Source organism: Rhipicephalus sanguineus, chromosome 4, assembly GCF_013339695.2.
Source record: "Rhipicephalus sanguineus isolate Rsan-2018 chromosome 4, BIME_Rsan_1.4, whole genome shotgun sequence".
Classification (NCBI taxonomy): Eukaryota; Metazoa; Arthropoda; class Arachnida; order Ixodida; family Ixodidae; genus Rhipicephalus; species Rhipicephalus sanguineus.
Genome location: NC_051179.1, coordinates 208,951,439 through 208,973,808, shown reverse-complemented (window position 1 = coordinate 208,973,808; position 22,370 = coordinate 208,951,439). Strand labels below are relative to the sequence as shown.

The window sequence follows — 22,370 nt, the reverse complement described above, 5'->3', positions numbered from 1 at the left end:
GTGGTGCCTGACTCAGCCTATCATCAGCCTGGCGATACCCGGCATCCGTAAAAAGGCAGATATGTCGTCACCGGCTCTTAAACAGCTCGCTTTGCTCCTGTTATATGAGAAGTACCGAGGCTCAATGCACGTATACACCGACGGCTCCGTTATGACGAACAGCTCAACCGCAGCTGTCGTAATACCTCTGAAAGCCACGACAATCAAATTTAAGACCTCTCACCTTACGACATCGACAGCAGCAGAGCTCGCAGCGCTTCTTGCCGCATTACGTTTCATTACTGATGAACGGACACAAAAATGGACGATCTTCAGTGACTCAAAGGCGGCACTGCAATCCCTTCTGTCACCTTTACGCCGCGGCCCGCACGAGCAACTGGTATTTCAGATTGCAGAAGAGACTCACCATTTAATTGAGAAAGGCCATGAAATAACCTTTCAATGGCTTCCAAGTCACTGTGGAATTATCGGCAATGAACGGGCCGATCAAGCTGCCCGTTCAGCCCATACAGAAAGCAGTCAAATAATAATACCGCTCTCTAGGACTGACGCTGCATGGAAGCTCCGCGTGCTTGCTCGTCAATGCACCACGTCGCAATGGAACGAGCCGCACTTCAAGCATGCGCGACTATATTCCCTGGACCCAACTCTCAGCCTTCAAATTCCTCCAGGCCTTCGCCGACGTGACGCTACCCTCCTGTGCAGGTTATGGTTGGGTGTCGCATTTACGCGCGCATACGCGTGCCGCATAGGAATGGACGACACCACATCATGTGACCACTGCGGCAGTGATGAAACAATTCAACATATTCTGTGCGACTGCCCACAGTACTGTTCACAGAGACAGTCACTTTGCAACGCGCTCGATAAGTTGGACGACCTCACTCTGTCGGAAGAAAGAATCCTGCGCCATCGACCGGACCAAACGTCACAGAAAAAGGCTGTGCAAGCGCTACTGCGCTTTCTGCGTTCAACTGGTCTCTCAGAACGGCTCTGACTGGAACGTCTTGCGTGTGTGTGCATGTGTGCGTTTTTTTTTTTCGTTTTCATTTTATCTCACTCTCTCTCTGTCCTCTTTCCGACCCCTATATCCCCACCCCTGTGCAGGGTAGCAAACCGGTCACTCGCGCCAGGTTAACCTCCCTGCGTTTCCTTTTCATCTATTTCTCTCTCTATAACAGTGAATTTTATTTTTCCATGACGCAGTAGAAGCAAGCAAAAAGCAGCCAGCGTGGAAGCTTTCCCGGCCGGCAGTGATTATTCAAGCCGGTGCGGCGCGCAGCAGCAAACCGGCAGCGCCTTGGAGCAGCAGCCTGGACCAGTGGGTCATAGGCGCTGCGTGCGTGGCCACGACGTTCATGACGGGTGCGACGTTGCGCACCATAGGCTTCCTCTTCGTCAACTTCCTCTCAAAGTTTGAAGCCACCAGGCAGCAGACGGCGTGGTCCGTCAGTTTCACCTCAGCGGGTGTAGCGTTCTCAGGTAGGCACTAATGTTTTCGAAGCTGAGCACCATTAGTGACAACCTTCCTCAGGCTCCAGCGACACCAAGGATTTCCATTGGATTGAAATGTCATCACTTCAAGATTTGATCTTCCCCTTAAATTCTACCTTATTCGGATTTTGACCTACCAGATGGCTTTTAAGTACCGCCAGTCAACTTAGGCCCCCTACATGCCTTCTATATAACAAAGGTAACGGGAATATAAGTACAATTTTCTGCGTCGTGGGCACAGTTTTCTTCTTCCTTAGCACGAAAATTAATGAGTCTGCGAGTCGCGTATGGCTATCTTCTTTATGTCTCTGTTTTAAACCGGCGTAAGCCAGAGCAAGAACGCGTTCGCAACACTCCCTTATCTCTCTCTCCATTTTTTTAGTTAGTCGCTGTTAGGCTGAGCTCGCTTGTCTGGATGATTCAGCACTTCCTGCCATAGGAAGACCTATCCCATCTCTCACGTCTCTGCTGCTTGGCCGTAGCGAATACTGCAGCCGTTGTCAGATGCATGCACATGTTCATTATGCAAGTGCTTTACTGTATGCAGTGGTTATTTGATAAGGCCGAGTATTTGGCAATAGTACCCTCGCAGAATAGTGACTACACTCCGCCAGTGGACGCCATTTGGGCCACTACCGCTCAACACGGCCCCCTTGTCTCTTTAAGATGACGGCAAGCAATCAGTAATCACTACCAATTTTCTCGTAAAATTGCACTGCTTTACGTTTCTGACATATTCGTAATACCGTAAATAGTTTATAACACAAAAATGTTCGTTTTTCTTTTAACCGAAACTCTTTTTGTCGGCATCACCTGTATGTAGTTATTGTACATCTGTACTGCTAATATTTTCCTTAATACGCTTTCCATATCTGACGTACAGCGTGTAAGTAAAATTCAGCCTCTTATTAAAATGTATCTGTTAGCCTCTGTTTATTCGAATTGTGGCTTGGCGTTTGACGCATATCAATTATTATCCTCATTAAAGACAGGTGCCTTAAAATTCAATAAAAAGAAAGCGCCAGTAACCATCCAGACTGGACTGAAATGGCAGCATGTGAAGTGGGCGTGTGGGTTAACGCCTTTAATATTAAAAATTCTGGCAAATCCTATGCACTATGCGAGTCGATTTTATGCGAAGCGCTCAGCGTGTAGTTGGGTGCAAACGTGTCGTAGTCGGTCGGTCAAACCATCGCAGCACATCATGGTGGCTATAAGTCTATCATCACTACGATTACTAGAAAACACTAAGAACTATGTGTATTAAATCAGCAGTCTTGGTGCTGGTTGAATAACATCAGTTGGGGTGGTGGTGCTTCTCATGGGCCAACTGCGGAGGTGATGCTTGTCTAGCGGTGTCGCTTTTTCACGTGGTGAAGTGAAGAAGGATTTTTTAAATGCGAAGCATTTCTTAGCGAACTTCTGCGACTTTGAGCGTATCTATCTATCTATCTATCTATCTATCTATCTATCTATCTATCTATCTATCTATCTATCTATCTATCTATCTATCTATCTATCTATCTATCTATCTATCTATCTATCTATCTATCTATCTATCTATCTATCTATCTATCTAGCCGCCTACGATTTTGTGCTCTCCTGGTCGCTTGGTTAATCGAATGTACACCAAAGTTGGTATGGTGTAACATGACTGTATGAAGAACATAAAGGACAAGTCATAACATGAAAATCGTGACACGCATGTCATGTACAGCATGATTTACATGCCACGCTCATGATGCGCTGGCGGCCGTTTCGCTAGCTTGATATACACCAAAATTGGTATCTTGCGACGTGACTGTGTAACGAACATAAATAACACGAGTTAACGTGAAAATCATGATACGCATGTCATGTACAGCATGACTTACGTGCCACGCTCATGGGGCGCTGGCGGCCGTTTCGCTAGCTTGATCTACCCCGAAATTGGTATTGCGCGTCATGACTTTGTGACGAACATAAAAACACGAGTTAACATGAATATCATGACACGCATGTCATGTACAGCATGACTTACGTGCCACGCTCATGGGGCGCTGGTGGTCGTTTCGCTAGCTTGGTCTACCCCGAAATTGGTATTGCGCGACGTGACTGTGTGGCGAACATAAATAACACGAGTTAACACGAAAATCATGACACGCATGTCATGTACAGCATGACTTACGTGCCACGCTCATGGGCCGATGGCGGCCGTTTCGCTAGCTCGATATACACCGAAATTGGTATCTTGCGACGTGACTGTGTGAAGAACATAAATAACACGAGTTAACATGAAAATCATGACACGCTTGTCATGTACAGCATGACACGTGCCATGCTCATGGTGTGCTGGCCGCCGTTTCGCTAGCTCGATATACACCGAAATTGGTATCTTGCGACGTGACTGTGTGACGAACATAAATAACACGAATTAACACGAAAGTCATGACATACATGTCATGTACAGCATGACTTACGTGCCAGGCTCATGGTGCGCTGGCGGCCGTTTTGCTAGCTTGATATACACCGAAATTGGTATCTTGCGACGTGACTGTGTGACGAACATAAATAATAGAAGTTAACATGAAAACCATGACACGCATTTTGCTAAACGACATAGAAGACGTTGTATGCAGCTCTTTGCTGGCTGCTTCGCATTACATCGATTCCCACAATGCGTGGGATCTGCCGGCTTTTTCTTACATTAGTTTATTTTTTTCCATTCAGGAGTCCTGTGCAAATTCTTGCTGCGGTGGTCACCTCCTTGGCCTTTGATAATGGTCGGCTCGGCGTGCCAATTGGCTGGGATGTTCGGCGCGTACTGTGCCACAAATGTCACTATCCTGGCACTGACCTTCGGCCTCTTACATGGTTAGTTCATGTATACGCTTGGACTCTATTTTTGCGTGTTTTACGACGTCAGAGAGCTGTTTAAGCCTGACAATAGCAAAGAGGCAGTTTTAGAATATGGTAGGGAGAGCTTTGCGCTAGCGTTTGTTGCCACTGCGCATGCGTCATAGATTATACCTTTGAGTGCGCGCGTTATATTTCAAAAATAGCCTACGCGCACAAGCAGCGCTATCGTTACAAAGTCTATTCTAACGGTGCCTACTGTCAAAATCAAGCAGCCACCGTAATCTGAATGTCGGGCGAATTCGTTAAGAGCATGCTAACATGCTTTCTTTTTGCACTCATTTTGTAGAGTGATGTACTAACGGTTTTGGCGTTAGTTGGTAACAAATTTGTCGCAGATATATAGGCTGGAATATCATTGAGCGCCTAAATGCGCCGATATATATTGGGTCTTGTGTGTTTAGTGCTTTTAACACAATCAGCACATTTCGCCTATTTTGTTTTTTACGTCCAGTGTGAGGCTACTGGTGAAATCGCGGGATGCGCTTAATCAATGAAATTGACTTCACTCTAGTTTCGGCTGCAACGTGCAAAACGGTGGCTGTGGGTGATCACTCTATGAAAAAGAGAAGAAATTGATATAGTAAACACAGCAGCCTCACAAACCTGGCGTTCGGCTAGATAGTAGTAACTTTGTCTAACATTCTGAAGCACAGAAAAAAAGAAATACTGACCGCCATTTTAAAACAAAACTTCGCCGATCAAAGGTATTGAAATATTCACGGCGGGTGAGTGCTATAATCATCGGTATCGCTACAACAACTATGAGGTCACTTACGCCAGCTGATAGTATCAGTGTCATATCGCCTTGGGGGATGCCGACGTATTGATATTCAGATCGGATGTGTCCGCCTCTGTCGTATCCTCTAAGTCCATGCATTTCACTCGTCACGTGAACCTCCATGAGTCCTCATATCGTTTTGGGATTGCCGTACCACTGCCGTAAAATACGTTAGCACATTTTAGTGACGTCAATCGCTTCTTTGTGTTTCATATATTCGAACTTTGCCATATATATAGGCGTTTCTATAGCTAAATTTAGACATAAAACCTAAATGTTCCTTCGGACTTTATCAGAGATTCCATCATCAGTACTCAGCCAAAAGTGATATTTCATTCACGTAAGACGACTTTTTGTTTTTCAATGTACATGATATTTACATTAGCAGAGAGAAAGTACTTGCACTTCAAACAAAAAACAGCTGGTATGACCCGCTTGCAGAAGTGAAGGTCGGGCGCATTTTTACGCGATAGCATTAAACAGCTCGTTTCGCGGAAGTTCCGCTGTCGGCGTCATTGGTTGCGAGCGAAAAATGAGCGTTTTCTGTGACCAAAGAATCAAGATAGACAAAAATAGAATAAACAATAAAAATCTTTGGTTCGAGCGAGAATCAAACCCAGATATTCTGCGTGGCAAGCAGGTGTTCTACCACACAGCCGCACCAGTGCTCGAAAGAGCTGCGAAAAAAAAAATAAAAGGGCGCTATATGGATGTCTTTTATTGGAAGGACTCTCCTTGACGCATGTAATATTTCGTGGCGTCAAAAAATGTGAATTGCGCTACGAGTGGTGTCGTGCCTGGGTATTTGGATCCTTCCCACCGCTGCAACCAGTTGTTGCGAATGGTATTTAGATCCGTCCCTCCTCGGCAACCAGGTTGTTGCTACGATAGAGCAGCGTCGTACCCGGACTCCGTTGGGTAGCGTAGTCGAGTCTCCGGGTTGAGGAACTGATGCTAGCAAGATGGAAAAACAATAACAAATTTACTTACCACACAGCCACACCAGTGCTCGAAAGAGCTTCGAAAAAAAATAAAAGGGCGCTATATGGATGTCTTTTATTGGAAGGACTCTTCTTGACGCATGTAATATTCGCAATGCCCATAGACTGTCGCGACACCGAGCGGAATTCAGGAGCGTCCTCTCGAGGAGGGTTAGTAGACGACAAAATGGCGGCACTATGCAGTCGCTCTCTTGTTCGGCTGTGCTAGCCTCACTGTTAACGCGTTGGCAAGAAAGGAACACTACGACTTTGCATGTTCCCTGCATCAGTGAACAAACCGGGCCCTCCGTGACACGAGAAATCTGATTCGTTCTTGCGAGACGCGAAGTTTTCGTGAAAATACGTGGCAACTCGCGCTTTCAATGCTAGCCCACAGTGTACACATACTATCAGCTTCGCGAGGCTTTCTGTAGCCACCTAGGTAAGTTAAATGTTATCGTATGACATATTCAGTTGAAGCTCACCCTGTTTTACTTGCATATATAATTGGTCAGTGTTTCTTGTAGTACATGAGTCCCATAACACTGTACGCGGGAGGGAGGTCGCGCGGGCTCGCGATGTGCTCATGTATAACTGAGCGATCTCAAGTTGGCGATACATTAAAATAGGGCCTCTATCCTTTGTCAACAAAGCGATGTTACGAATCGTGCGAGCGACGTTTCAATCATTCGAGGACGCGTCTGCTCGATACCTTTCGTGGAGCGAACGCTTTCCATCCACGCCGTCCTTCGCCAGTGTGTTGGGTTTCATAGCCACCGCTACGCCGCTTGTTTTTGTACGTTTGTTGATAGGTAGCAGCACACTGCAAGCGATTTGCTTGTTGACCGGTCTGAGAGCAAAACCTGGCAAAACGTTCTCCGCGCCCAGACGTCTCTCTAATTGTAAACGTGGTGACGCGGAGTGGTCGAAGTCGTTCGGCGGAGGAAATTCTTCAGATTGCGTTCAGCAGTGATGTTGAAAGAAACCAACTTGACGACGAGGATTTTTCACTGGACGTAGAAGACTGTGAAAGCACCGAGAGTGACAGCGACGATGAACCACCAGCTGCCAACTCACGAGGAGCGAGTTGCACTTCACGTCCCCTCGTGCGTTAATGTTCTTTCACACTCGTAAGTCACTTTGATTGTATTTAATGTATAATATCCTTGAGCGAGATCATAATAAAAGCATAGTTCCTCTTGTGCATTGCATGTATCAATTATTGTGGATATTATGGAGGGCCGCATGCCGCCAACACGCTCGAGCTCGACCAGCGAAGCGAAATGGTTAGAGCGATGGAACGTGCAGTCACGGCCACAATGCACGCCTCTCGGCGAACTTCTTCGACGTTGCGAAAAGCATAGGTGTGCATTCTTTTCGATATTCATGTTTCGATCGTGCTGTTCGAACCTGCAACATGCGAGTGATGTACACACGGCTAGAATCTCAGCATGGCTGTGACACAAGCGCTACTGAATGGCATGTTAAATGCTTGTGTTCCGTTGAAGACGTAACTCCGCGTTTCCGACTGCGCAAGTAATGACGACGGGGTATTATCAGAGAACACTTTTATGTTTGCAAGCCATCATCATGCGCAGCAGCGATGGCGCTACTCGCTGGTGGCCTACTACTGCGGCAAATCCGTGAGGGAGGCTCGGTACATACTACCTCGGAGTGCCATTCAGCTCATACACTCTTAAAAAAAAGTTAGGAAAAAGCTTGTAACCACGAGCAAATAGTAACAGCAGCTGTTACTAGCTTTCTTGGACCTTTACTAACGTTTTGCTACCTTTTTACTACCTACGTTAGCAGACACTTAAAAGTTGCAACGGTTACTACCTCTTGCGTACCGTTACTAACTTTTTGCCATGCACCTGTTAAACGAACTTGTTAAACGAATCTTAGAAGTTATTATTACGAGCTTTTTACAACCTATTCACTAGCACGGGGATCCATTCAAGTTCATTGAGGCGATATTAGTAAGCTTAGTACCCTTCTTGGGTCTTGTACATTAGGCCATGTTGAGACGATATTACGCAAAATAGACATAACATATCGATTGTCTTAATGTGCTTGATTAAAAGTCTTACGCTACGTTACCTCCTGCACTTAATAATATTGTACGCTATATAAATATAGGCGCATAATTTAAACTATTTATCCTAAAGCCTAGCTGCTCACAGGCCCCAGCTGCGTACCCCAGAGGTAGGGCTATATATATTCCTGGAAACACTTTTGAATTACACGTGTCGCGTAGCCTTGTTGTGTGTGTGTGTGTGTGTGTGTGTGTGTGTGTGTGTGCTGTTCTGATTCATGACATGCTGTGCATAATTACCTAATGATATATCGCAATGTTGATTCTCGCGAATTTGACCGTTATAAAGACAAAAGGATCACGGTTACTAATGTTTTTTTGGTAGTAACCGTTACTACCTATTTTACTGGTTAGCAACGAAAAGGGTAGTAACCGCTACTAAGTGCCTTTGTAATGGCGAGGGTTGTAACGGTTACTAACCTCCCCGTTACTAACCGCACTTACTAACAGGGTAGTAACATATGTGACAAGTAGTTAGTAAGCCGAAATCAGTAAATACTACAACCTTTTTTTAATAGTGTACGTCTGTTCTAGTTCATACAGGTTTATGTAGCACGCACAGGATTTTGCAAAGCATCGTTATGCACGGTAACGGAGCTGAAATATAACCTTTGACTTCGCAGCAAATAATTAGGTGACGAGTACTTAGCACTTTCCATGGTTTGGGAAAGTATTTTAGTCTCATATCCATTTCAGCGCAGCTCATGACTTCATCCGGTGAAAGTGGCACGGTCCGTACGTCCGCACGTCCTATCTGTTCCCATGCTAACAAACGGGTTGACCCTCCTCCTGGCGCCATCTTGAAAAGCACGGCGCGCCACCTATAGTTCGTGGGCATTGCGAATTGCGTGGCGTCAAAAAATGTGAATTGCGCTACGAGTGGTGTCGTGCCTGGCTATTTGGATCCTTCCCACCGCTGCAACCAGTTGTTGCGAACGGTATTTAGAGCCGTCCCTCCTCGGCAACCAGGTTGTTGCTACGATAGGGCAGCGTCGTACCCGGACTCCGTTTGGTAGCGTAGTCGAGTCTCCAGGTTGAGGAACTGATGCTAGCAAGATGGGAAAACAATAACAAGTTTACTGGCACTTTTCGTACACTCCATTACATCGTGACAAGGTCAGAGTTCAGCGACGAGCGAATTGGATGAGCCTGTTACCGAGGGCTCAGAGCCCCATTTCTCACTTAGCACCGTCGTTTTAACCCCTCAGGCTGGCTCCTCCTTCTTGATGACCACCAATCACACACACGACCCCACCCACCATGGCACAGTCCATTTCACTGTCGCTGAGGGGTCGTTGCACTCTTGAAGCAGCAAGGGTCCGGTGGTCGACGGCACGCATGTGGGGAAGCAGGACAACAGGCTCCTCGGGCTTGCTCCTCCGATTCTTCCCCGAAGGCAGAAAAGGGTCTGCGGCGACTCGTGTCAAAACATACAGACCAGGTCGTTTCGGCAGCACACCAAGCCAAGCCCAGGTGGCCCATTGTCTCTGGCTTTGCCGTCCCCGACTTTGAGGTCGAGATTCTGCCCATTGTCGGTCGCTTGCCGCCCTGGGAACTCCGTTTCCAGGAAGGATGCAGGTGTTCTAGCAGTGTGAGAACGCCTCGCCCGCCGATTCTGATGGCCAGCGCGTCGGCACCGACTGCCAGTCGTAACAATGGGTATTTTGAAGGCCCAACCAATACAAAGCGCTCAGACATATTTAATCATTATCAGTTGCAAAAGCATCAACAAAGTGAGCAGCTGCGTAGTTTCGCCTGTTGCCGTACTGACACGCAGTGGGCCCTTCGCTGATGCGGAAGAGGAAGCATTATGGCTTAGTAGGCACTGCGCAAGTGCACTTGCAGTAGGCATTCTAAGATAGTTTGAAACGGCCAATGTATCGCGCACAGACGTTCTTTTCCTTGCGGCACTGTTGAGGCATGCACCGAGAACCGATGCTAGGCTAGCAGTTGAGAAGGCGCTGTGCACGGGGCCCAATTACGCTATCGCGTTCTACTCACGAAGGCGAAGCTCAAGCGTCCTCCAAGTTTTTATTAAAGACGATAGTCTTTCTTGGGGAACTTAAACGCAGAAATTTTGGTCTGTCTTTCTGTCTTTCTGTTTGTCGGCACGTCCCTCGATTCAGCCACTCGGCCAAAGTTGAACCAGGGGGAGGTTACTCCGTATACCTCCCATAGGATGCCTTAATTCATGACGTCAGCGCTGGCAGCGCCAAACGTCCCTTCAGTTAATATCCTGGCGGCTGGGATTCAGAGACTCGAACGGCAGAATGGCGGCGCACACGGTATGCGTCGTCATGGCAACACTAACCAGCCGCGCCTCCTCTCCTAGCACCCTCGCGCGCGCCGGGTTTTTATCTTTTTGTTTTGTTTGCGTGCGCGGGCTCCCTCTCCCTTTCTTTTATGACCCCCTCGCCCCTCCTCCGCGTGCTGCGCCGTGCAGCGCGCCGGGCGTTTTTTTTTTTTTTTGCATCCGCTGCGCGTGCTGCGCCGCGCGTTCGTTGCGCGTTTGAATGTGCGCAATTTGCAATCAGGCATTCTGCAAACACTGCAGTCGTGCAGCATGTGCCAGAACGCAAAAGAATGAATTGCACTCACAACACAAAATATCTTTGGTCTCTTTTTATTCTCCTCGTTTCCGAAAATCAACATTCTATCAAATGTGGTGCGATACAGGCTCAGGATATTAACATACACGTGTTCATGATCACTAAACAACACGAAAGTTCTCGGCAATGTTAAGAATTTAAAGAACAGTGAAAAAAAAAAAAAACAGAACATAACACTAGGGCACATATTCAAAAACACAATATTTATACTGACAAAAGTGCAGAACAGCTTCTGATATATGCGCACGATATTGCACAAAATTATCATAACTAACAAAATTGAACATTCCTGAAATGCAAAAACAATGAAAGCAGTTGAAATACCTAAAAGTAGAATAATAATGTAACGACCATTTTAAAGATGTCAAAATGAACTCCACATATAACACAACTAATATTGGCCGCACTTTATTGACTACATTTCCAAAAACGTTGATTTTCATATAACTAGTGATGATAAACGCGGAGAAAATGAACGGCTGATATCGGATGATTCATGGCATCTCTTCTTGAAGTGCGCCGATTCTGCAATTCTTCAGCTTTTCTCTGGGCGCACCGATCAGCTGTGTTGCGTTCCGAAATACGCCCTAAAGAAAAGGGCAAGTTTCAATCAGATAAAGAGCGCCGTCGATTCGTGCAAAAGTGAACTCGTTTGTTCGTCTCAGAGCAGCATAAGTTTTCATACATCTACCCAATGTCTCACAAACGTGGTTATAGGCGATGGGGAGTAATTAACCGGAGACAAATGCAAAGCACACACTCAAACACGCGGTTCTATGAGAGTTGTAAACCTGTAACTATAGTTACGTCGCATGAGCTTCATGTCCGCTGCTTGTTCGTATAACGATTTAAACGCAGCATCCTGCCCTTTTCAAATCAGTCATTTTTTAAAACAGTAACTGTAGCCCCACTGCAGAGAACAGCTACTCGGTATGGACGTGAATTCAAATTGACACAATGAAAACCGCGACTCAAAGTTCGTTGTCTGTCTGTCAGAGGGCACGCTCACCTGTCGTTCTTTTGGGGGCCGGCACATATATTCCGGGACTTGTTCTGGAAGTATTCAAGCAACAAAGCACTGTGCACGAACAGCGCGAGTCGTAAAACATCGCGTCGCACAAGCACACAGCGAGCGAGCACCATGAAACGGGCGAGCGACGACGGCTAACGCACGCCTTACCAACGCCAGACACGAAACTTTCTAACGGATTTCAAAGTCGGCGGCGCCAGCAAGGCGGCGGAAAGCGCGCCTCCCGCAGGAAAGGGAGTTGATCCCGCCAGAGAGGGGGTTGAAGAGAGTTGGGAGGAAAGAGACTGAACGCAGATTTTAACTCTGATCCCAGTCAACAGATGGCGCCTCAATTTGCCATACCGGTCACGTGGGTTTCTTTCACTAGCCTGGTTGAACCACTTGCCCAAGGGCCAGCCGTCTTGAACTGGTAGGGCTGTTCATACTTGTGAACGTTGTCGATCAAAAAGTAAATATCATGCATATCTGAGGTGCAACATCACTAGGTAAGTATTAGGTGGCGTGTTCCTTTAATAGAAAATATATACATACGTAATTTTAAGGACCCTAGTTTCTTAAGCTGCGCTGAAAATGCATAAGAATGGAAGCTTGAGCGAGTTGGTATGCGTTCATTTTTGTTGAAACAGCGCTCACTAGACGACGACGAAGTAAAAGAAGGCACAGGACAGGCGCTGCCTGTCCTGTGCCTTCTTTTACTTCGTCATCGTCTAGTGAGCGCTGTTCCAACAAAGCTGAAAATGCGACTGCGCTGAAATTTGCCTTCCTCCGCGCCCTTCGCACGAGCTCATTGTTGTGTTTCGGTTTCGGTTCTGTATTGCACTGTACGAATGCCATGGGTTGGTGTTGAAAAACTTTAGTTTTGAGAAGGCCAAGAAGGTGAAAAAAAAATATTTAAAAAATGAAAAAGCAGCGTTGTGGGCGGCCTTCAGGCTGCCGGTTGTGGGCGCCGCTCTGGCGTTCCTGTTTTACCCAGACGACGTGTAAATAAAAGAGTGTGTGGAGAGTACTCGTTGAGTGCGGACGTTTCTCTGCTTCAGCGCTTCGCGCCAAACCGCGTTTTCGGGCTGGCTGGCGTCCCCGCCGGTCGCGTTGGTCACCGCCGGTCTTCGCCTGCTGCTGCGCCGGGACTACTAGCACGCAAAACAGCACTCATGTTTCCCGACGTATTGCCAGATGGCGTCCATATCTCACACAGCGCCTCTTCTATCGTCTTTACACGACATTTGCAGCGAAGCACGCAGATACGCGGCCAATTTTTTTTGTGGGTGGACCTTATATTTATTCATGTGGGTGGATCATATTTTCCTAATGGAAGCTTGTTCTTGTTTTTGAAGGCGAAAATTCTTGCGTGGAAAAGTTTATTCAAGAAAACCGATATGTGTTGGTACTGATTTCACTTCTGCTGGAATTTACATTCGCATCCGAATTTCTTTATTGACTGATCAGAATTTGTCGTTGTTGGGGCTGATATTTACCGCCATCAGTGATACGTTAGCCACCCAATGAATCTTTAGAGCAGTAGTTGGCAGTGACATAGCTATTAGCCATGGTAATTTCAGTGAACACCCACCGTGGTAGCTTACGACGTAAGGTGTCGTGTTGCTAAGCGCGAGGACGCGAGTTTGGTTCCAAATGAGTAGACAGCACCTCCCACGCACAATACAAATGATGGCTGACAGCTTTTTAAGAAAATGTGCTACTGAATGTTCTGATGCCGCTTCGCAGACATGCAGTAGGAAAAGTGTGGTCGTTGTGCCATATCTGCACAACGTAAGCCACAATCATAAGAATATTGGAACAATATCTGGAGACCTTTTTTCTCCGCCCCATTAAAAGTTTCTGGTTTTTGCTGCGCAGGAGTCATTATTCTGACGCGGAAGTGCAACTTCTGCATTAGAAAACATCGCTACCACTTTGTGTCATGCGTGGATGGCGTTGTCTACCAGTAGCGTAGCAAATTTTTTCGGGAGGGGGGTGCTCCACAATATTGTATATATGTTTGTGAGTGCGTTTGTATGTATGCCCGTATATATACTCATGCAAACTTGAAAAATTTTGGGGTGGCTTGAGCCCACCCGACCTTTTCATGTCTACTGTGTCACTTTGTCGTGTGAAAAATAATATACTGGGCAGACAGACAGATGCCTCAATGACCTCATACGAGAACATTCTAACAACGTAAGACATTCCTTAAAAGAGCTAGAGTGATCGCAAAAAAAATTCAGATCAGATGAATAGAGAAATTATTGTGGCGTTTGAAATGAATAGAAGTAAAGGTCGTGTGAGCTGTCCATCTGTTTCATCGTCTGAAAGAGAGGCGCTGTTCTTGTCGTGGTAGTGGTGGCGCTTATGCTGTTAAGTGATATGTGGCGCGATTGCGATTTTTACACCCTTTCCTTCTTATCACTGATGTTTATGCTGTGACCCGGTACAATAAACCTTCATTTGTTAGTAACGCCGTATACTTGAATGCTCTTCTGCGTCGTCGTGTTTCTTTGCGCTCCATGTTACGCAAAAAGATATGTCATTTAAAAATTCGAGTGTGCAACGTCAACAGCAAGAAGACGTCATATTGTTACATTTTTATTGTGCTATGTCGCATGCTTAGGGTGTTATCACTACTACGTTCTAGTCTGAAGTTCTAGTCTGAAGTCACGAATGGAGCCTCTCCAGGATATGTCGTTGCGCCCAGGAAAGACAGAGATGAAAAAATAAACATCTTCACATAGGGCGCTTTGCTTGGCGAAAAGAGCCCTCCGCGCAGGGAAAACGAGTAGCTGTCCTGTATGGGCGTCTCTTACTAACAATATTTCATTTCTGGCGTTTCTTCCAACATAAAAGAATTCTACGGTAGGTTAGTGCTACAGTAAACTATTGCACAACAGCCCCTTACCTGCTCGAGAGGCCAAGGCGTGTCCTTTCAAACATCAACAATGAAGCTTTTTTTTAAGGTATCATTATTGAAAACTGTTTGATATGACGCATTTCCTTACCTCATCCTTTGATTTGGAATGGCTGGTGTTTCCTGCTATACAGACGAAGAGTGTAACAGATGTGTAAAGAAGAGGGATAGGCGACTCAAGGGCAACGTGGACGTGTCGAGGACGTAAAGCAGAGCATGCGTATCATAGTATTCAGCATAAAGCCAGCAAGATAAGAAATGAACGATGAGAAGAGCGCGTCGACGTAACCGAAATGTAGTCGCTATCACGGGCACGGGACGTGCGCATAGCGTGAGACGCACTGGTTTGAAACCCATCCACTCGCGCTATACGCACGCCCAAACAGGCAAGGGGCTGCTCTGCAATACTTCACTCTAGCCTTAACCTATCGTATAATTTGTTACGTTCGAAGATACACCAGAAATCATATATTGTGAGTGAGATACACTCATATGGGCAGGTGGCAATATAGCACAGCTACTCGCATTTTCTTCCCGCATGATAAAGATATAACAACCCATGTTTTTCTTTTTTTTTGTTGAGGCAAACAGAAATCACTTGAGGGCTTCGTCTCTTCACAAATGCAGTAGGTAAGAAACGCAATGCCTTCATGTTTCGCTACTACTTTGGGCGCTATTCCTCTGTAAGACCATAAAAAGACTAAGTGAACATGAGGAACCTCCGCTCACATTATCACATGGGTTGTTCAGAACGGGTATACGATGGCGATATGCAGCAACTGCTGTCAAAACGAGGAAGCGTCAAGAACGCTTGAAGGCAACGTGCTGCTGCATGCAATATGCAGCTAAAGAAAAAGCTTATCACTTTAGTTTTCACCCTTGGCGCCATAAAGTCATATCTTGTACTATCATCCTGCAAGCCAGCATTGATGTAGGTTCTAAAGATAGGCAACAAGTGAATTCTGGACGTCAGCTAGACCTGTTTTCCCGGTGATTTCGCACCAGACTTAAGAATCCACATTATACTGCTAAAACTGACACTTCTAGCAATCAAAACAAAAACGATCTTGCTTGATTTTTGTTTTCTTTTAGCCTTCGAATTGCGTATTTTGTCATTCTACTGCAAGAAGGCGTTAACGTGACATTACTGCGGAAATCGCGATTGACGCCTGTTACTTGGCAAAAGTTGTTGCTGACCAATTCAGTTTAAGCCGCCTATTTTACTCGCTGTTGCGAATAGATGTGACACGTTATGCAGAGCACCAACGCTGTATTACTATGTTGTTGATGTTTCTGTAAGCACTCGTATAAAGCAGTCTACACTTCGAGAAAATTAACGTGACGACGTTCGAAGCGACATAGATTACGAGACGTACGTCAGTAACAAACTTTCTTCATGTTGTCATATTTTATCTCTCTTGTTTACCGTACACTTATCTTAAGGAATTCGTAAATGTCCACAGAGAGTGTATACAATCCCATTTCATTATATTATGTGTCTACGTTTGGTGGCTCATATGTGCAACAGCTGGATACGAGCTCACTGCAGAGGTGTCTGTAAATACGCAGGAATTGGGGCCGGCATGGTGTTCGTCCTGACTGGCACATTCATCGAGCGTACATTCGCGGTCACCAAGCGTCGCCTCCTGATGCAGCTGAACATGGTGGCGTTCTGTGCTGCAGGCTCGTTCTTCCCTCGCATACTGCTCTACCTGGCGCAGGAATTCGGCTATTCTTGGATGATGCTCTTTCTTTCGGGAGTTATGCTCAACGTGCCGGTGCTCTGCGTGCTGTTCAGGTTAGTTGAATTAATCGATTGCAGATGCTCCAGAAAACCATTGCCGGGATGATTATATCTTTCCTAAGAGAAATCACGGGGAAAGCCTTTTCACCTCCAATGCATTGCGTATTCATCGAACCCCTACCTGAATCTTCGTTGTTTTCTGGTTCGATTGCATTGATTCCCCTTTGCCTCCTCCCTCTCTCCCCACCCGCCGAAGCTTTCAGCACCTCACGCGGTGCTGCGCTACCTCCGCAATCGGTCCCACTTTTGGTCAAGGGATAACGCCATGTGCAGACTTCGTCATAGATCATGATGACCTCAAAAAATTTCGGTGATCTTTGAAGCCATGATGAACTTAGCAATTCTACCAAGCTGCGCTTTCCCTCCGCACCGACGGAGCGCAACTGCAGTTTCTGCACCGCACTAGATTTACGTACACGTTAAGGAGCCCCACATGGTGAATAGTTCTGAAGCCCTCCACTACGCACGGCGTCTCTCATAATCATTGCGTGGTTTTGGGGCGCGAAACCCCAACAACTGTTATGTCATTTCTGTACCGCGCGCTGCGTTTTCAAGGTAAACGTCTGATGAAACACTCAGACCTCTTGCCTTAAAAACCACAGTTATAGAAAGTTTCAGAATGTGTCGCTTGTTTATGACGCATTGACATTTTCTTTTCCTTGCCAACAGCATGTGGACATATTGTAGCAGTATAGTTATTATAATGTATTTACATACATTGTAAAAGACAAATATTCTCTCAGGAGACCACGCACACTTAAGTAATTGCCGGCGTGTAACTGTATCCTTCTTCCTTTGTGTGCTGTTTTCGAGCTCGTATTTTAAACATGCATCGATTACAGCCGCCCACCTTTGTACCTTGTTGCGACTCTTAGTTTCAGCAAAGAATTGTAGGAAGGAATTACTTTCGAGTCAACGCAAGTTTAGAAGGGTACATATCACGAAAAGGTATAGGGTGCGTTGTGGGCGGGTAGAGGGGTGAGAAAAGTCTATGCTTTAGGATCCCTCGAGGTGTGCACCAGAGGATGGTACAAAATTTTGGAGAGGGGTATTTACGTAGTTTTTGTTCACGAAAGCAAAACTTTAAATGCTACTAAGCTACAGCTGGAACTTCATTCCAATATTGTGCTAAAAATATAATGCAAAGGAACAAAGAAAAAGAAGGCGATTGTGCTCTCACATTTAAACTTTGCCGCAAACAGCGGGCGGCTATTCAACTAGGAGTCAAAACAGCGCAATAAACTGAAGACCAAGAAAATTGGTTCTCTGTGTCCTTTTTTTCCCGTATTTCTCTATTGCGCTGTTTTAAACTTTTGGCGTGTCGTACCAACTCACCGAAGTGTCTACTTTGACAACTTCGCAGGCAAAGCTACAGAAACCCGCATGCTTATTTATATGTCAAGCACAAACTGCAGTTGTGACACAAATATCGAAGGCGATTGTCAAAGTCAGAGAAATCTTTATTTTATGAGCTACTGAATGTTGCCGCATCGTCTATCCATTAGAAAACTTTATGAACACATCGATAGACGTACGAAGTATCAGCCTTAACCGCTAATCACAATGCTGAAAGTTGCTACGCCACAGTATAAGTTGTACTAACTGCAAGCCAGTTAGAGCTACGCAGCAACCCCAACTGTACCTAGCATATCGGACCTGCAGCATCGATAGAATTGATCTTGATCAAATGGCCGTCCACTACCCGGAGGTGTCTAAGGCGGACGGGGTGCTAATGATTGCAGAAATTCCACACTTGTTTTATTCTGTCACAACGGTATAGAACAGAATGCACTTTTGTTGATTTCGTACCGTTAACACATACTTTAAGCACCACTTTGAAACATATTGGTGGGAAATTAGGCAATTATCGGCACATGCGAATGCGACAGAATGATGCAGTTCCAAAGTTGCCTGTTCAGCTTTACAGCCAGGGACACAGTGAGTGACACAAGCTTTTTTGAAAGTTCAGAAAAGCTAGTCACGCAAAGGTCTCCCACAAGCATTCCTTGCCTGAAGAAAACCACATTAATAAGAACTAACAGACAATAATGCCAAGGAAAGTATAGGGGATGTTTTCTGTAGTAATTAGGATATAAGTGTGAAGAAAGTAAAGTGGACGAAAAGATAACTTGCCGCCGCCAGGGACTGAACCTGCGACCTTCGCATAACGCGTCTGATGCTCTACCGCTGACCTACGGCGGCGTTCATCCTCCTGTCCACTTTATGGGGTATATATGTGCATTTGAACCTAGGAGTGTTAGTCAGCGCCGATCGCAGCCATGGCGGCGGGTGTGGAACACTATTTTTCTGCCTGTTGGCGTCGCGTATAAAATTAGCGTCCGTAGCGAAACCAATGTGATAATATAGGCTGCAGTTCCCGATATTGAATTAATGCTTTTATGATGGCCTAGTGCAATATTTCGGCAGTATCAGCAATACATGAAAACGCTAAATACGCACACAACTCTGTTTTCATAGTGTGTCAGGTCATGCCCCTGTTTCTGTGTTTATTACACATGTAGGCCATCTAGTTTCATGTTACGGAGATATACGGTTTATTTCTTTTATGATATAAAGTGCACTTTCGATTGTCGAAGCGTGCGCACTGCGGATCACTGTTTACTATCCTTGCAGCTTTGATGTCATAATACTAGCTGGTGCTTTTTATGCTTTAATCCCTTTTCCCCAGCGTAGGATAGCCAACCGGATGCGCGTCTGATTGACCATCATGCCTTTCCTTCCTCTGCTGCCTCCCCTCCTACTAGCACACCACTATACTTCTCACAAGCTGGTTGCAGCACTGTGAAGGCTACGGGGCTGCTTAGCCAATAGGAAGAACGAAAATCCCTCACAATGTATTGAACCGCGCCGCATCGTCCGCTCGGCGTCCCCACAGCAGCTGCGCTTGTGCGTTGGGCGAATATAGCGAGCACGCGGCAGCAAGCAACCGTTTTAGCGCTGAGTAGCAACATTAGCGCCAAAAAATGCAAAAAAAACTGAGCAAAAAAACATGCGACACCCATCGAAGCTGCTTCTTAACAACGTGAGTGTTTGATGTAGTTGATAGTTCATACTCAATAATACTCAGTGCTAAAACTTTTAGACAAGAGACCGCAACAAACATGGACAAGAGCTCAGCCGTGTTTGTTGCCGCCTCTTATCTGCATGTTCTTGCGCTTAGTTTAATTGAAGCTCGTTCCATCTGCCTGAAGTTTATGAAGTCGCCGTCTTGTGCTGTGCGTTCTGTAGCTTCTAAACCGTCGCTTGTGTTTGCGTGACACTTCGACAGCAATGTATTCGTGGCTATTTTGCACTGGACCCATGATCATTTTTTCAAATTCTAGAGGACAAGTCTTGTTGCTGAACAAGCATCTGAGCTCTGTAATAAGAACAACACCTACTTGGTACTTTGTCCTCAGCGTGGGATGACATAAAGCGATACCAAATTCCACTGTTTGTTCCTGTCAGGACAATGGGCAACTAGCATGAGCCAGTCCGGATCGAAGCGGGAGGTCGCGCAGGGATGGGCGCTGCGATGTTGCTTCGCCGCCACAATTACCGGTGTTACATATAGGATAATTAACGGCATATGACGTTTTGTGCTTGAGACCTTGCGTCTGCCTTCTTGCACATTGTGTCCAGTCTTGCGGCAATACGTACATTATTGTTGCTTGGACCGCATACCACAGTCGTACGCTTTGTGCCTATATTTGTCACCGACAGAACATCGAACATGCGTCTTCGGAGAGTTACTTCTTTCTTGTTCTCTTGCAACACCTTCTTCAGGCCGTTCCTTGAACACTAACAAATTCTTCTACTCTTGTGTCTCCACAAACTGACCTGCGGTTTCGGCATCTCATCAAGCGTCTGATAGTTGCTCTCTCGAACAAACAACGTCAGACGACGACGGCAATTGTTAAGCAGTTGCAAACTCACCAACAAATAAATCCTGCACCACCTCAAACTTAATTTCTCGGTTGGCCATTTGGATCCAAGGGTCGTAGAAGATCAAAAGCCTCGTGCATACTGCTTCGCTGTCTCATCATCTTGTGGTTTACTCAGCCGGACGTGTCCCGGTACATCTCAGCTGTACATCGGGAGCGTTGAAGCAAAGCCTTCTTGGCCTTCTCGTAATCCGCTGATTGTTAAGGGGACAAACGACTAAAAACTAAGACTTCCCCATCCAAACACAATCTGGGTGCTGTGGCCCACTTGCCTAGCGGTCATCCCTGACCGGTAGCGACGGATTCAAGCCGTTTTAGGTAAGCGCCGAGATCATCGCGATCTTTCTTGAATATCGGAATAAAGCTGTAGGGATTCGTCATCATCCATGGCCGGTCCCTTTCTTGCCAAGCACCGGCGTCTCGTTCCTGACTATTTCCAAACTCGGCGAATTTGACCCGCAATGCTAGGGCTCGCTCTTCAAGCTCCAGGCATTCCGTCGTAGCCTCTCGTTCTGTTTTCCTCTCATCGCGTGCCATTTCACACTGCTCGTCCATCAAGGCTTTTAATTGTGAGCCCTGCAGATCCATGCGGTGACCCAACATTACAAAATCGGACGAAGCCATCCCGAGCGCCCTCATTTCATCCACCTTTTACCTCACGGGTTCGTCCTGTCGCGGACGCCAATCGCTCGTGCTTTAGTTTCGCAAGATTAAATAATATCCCTGAGAAATAGCTTCAGTGACATAGTAAGTGAAACCATGCGGTGGAAAAGTATTCCTTTGTTATTCATAAAAGTAAATCAAAGAAGGAAAACACAAGTAAGTGGGAAAAAACGGTGACTGTACAAAAAGATTATCAACGGGTCTAAACTAAACTACAAAATTCAATGTCCCGGAAATTAAAGAAGGTTCGTCTCAGAGTTCGGTAGACGTTGGGATGTCATGGTGATGCTACGGTGAAACATTGTTCTGGCCGTCGGTAGAGCAGCAGAACGGAGGCAAGTTCGCCCTGATATTCAGACAAGTACACACTGGAGATTCGGGCAAGTGCACCCTGGAGAACGGCCCCACATCAAGCTGATACAGCAGGCGTCGTACTTGATGGTCGAAGTAGTCGCGATTGGGTCTGCTCGCTTGCGTCCGGAACCCAACTGCCTTGAGGCCCCATCGAGCAGTCAGCCGCCACACTTCTTCTCTCCGCCGTTCGAAGACCAGCTACACCATCTTCGCCTTCCTTCTCTTCGCCTCTACTCGTCAAAAACATTTCCTGTTTTCCGTCTTTTTTTTTCACATTGCGATGCACCTCACGTGGTTTCGGTTTCGAAGTTTCTCTGACACCGGATAGCACATCACTCTAAGTCCAGCAGTACGTTCGCAATACTCATCAAAGACGCATATGGGAATCGCGATTAGCGTGGAACGTAGAACTGTGACGTAGCACGTGCCAAACAAACCATGGTTTTGTTAACTTTGCCAATTATAAAGCAATTACAAACATAACTGCATTTTGCTGCGGAATCATATGGCTTGCTCACGCCTCGTAGCTTTCACTCTACGGCAGCTAGCTTTTGAGAAAGAGTATAATATCCGTATGAAAGCTATTTTTCATTTCCTCCTTCGTTGCGTTTCTTTCTTTCTTACTTTATTGCATACATTTGTAGTCTTCTAAGCTGTGTTGTGTAAAGTTTTACATCAATGCGCTCTGCGCACGCTTCTTTACTAATACTGAGGTTTTGCCCCGTCACGGTGCTCTAGTGGTTATGGCGCTCGACTGCTGACCCGAAGGTCGTGGGATCGGATCCCGGCCGCGGCGGCTGCATTTTCGATGGAGGCGAA

The 22,370-nt window shown here is 46.1% G+C and overlaps 1 protein-coding gene across 1 annotated transcript in view; it reads left to right on the top strand.

The window, feature by feature from the left end:
• The window catches only part of LOC119391067 (monocarboxylate transporter 12), a 136,447-nt gene that overhangs the window by 102,175 nt on the left and 11,902 nt on the right, over positions 1-22,370 (top strand). Inside the window, exons 4-6 of the mRNA XM_037658752.2 lie at positions 1,207-1,482; positions 4,204-4,347; positions 16,356-16,584. Coding sequence (XP_037514680.1) covers positions 1,207-1,482; positions 4,204-4,347; positions 16,356-16,584 — 649 coding nt within the window. The remainder of the gene's footprint in view (positions 1-1,206; positions 1,483-4,203; positions 4,348-16,355; positions 16,585-22,370) is intronic.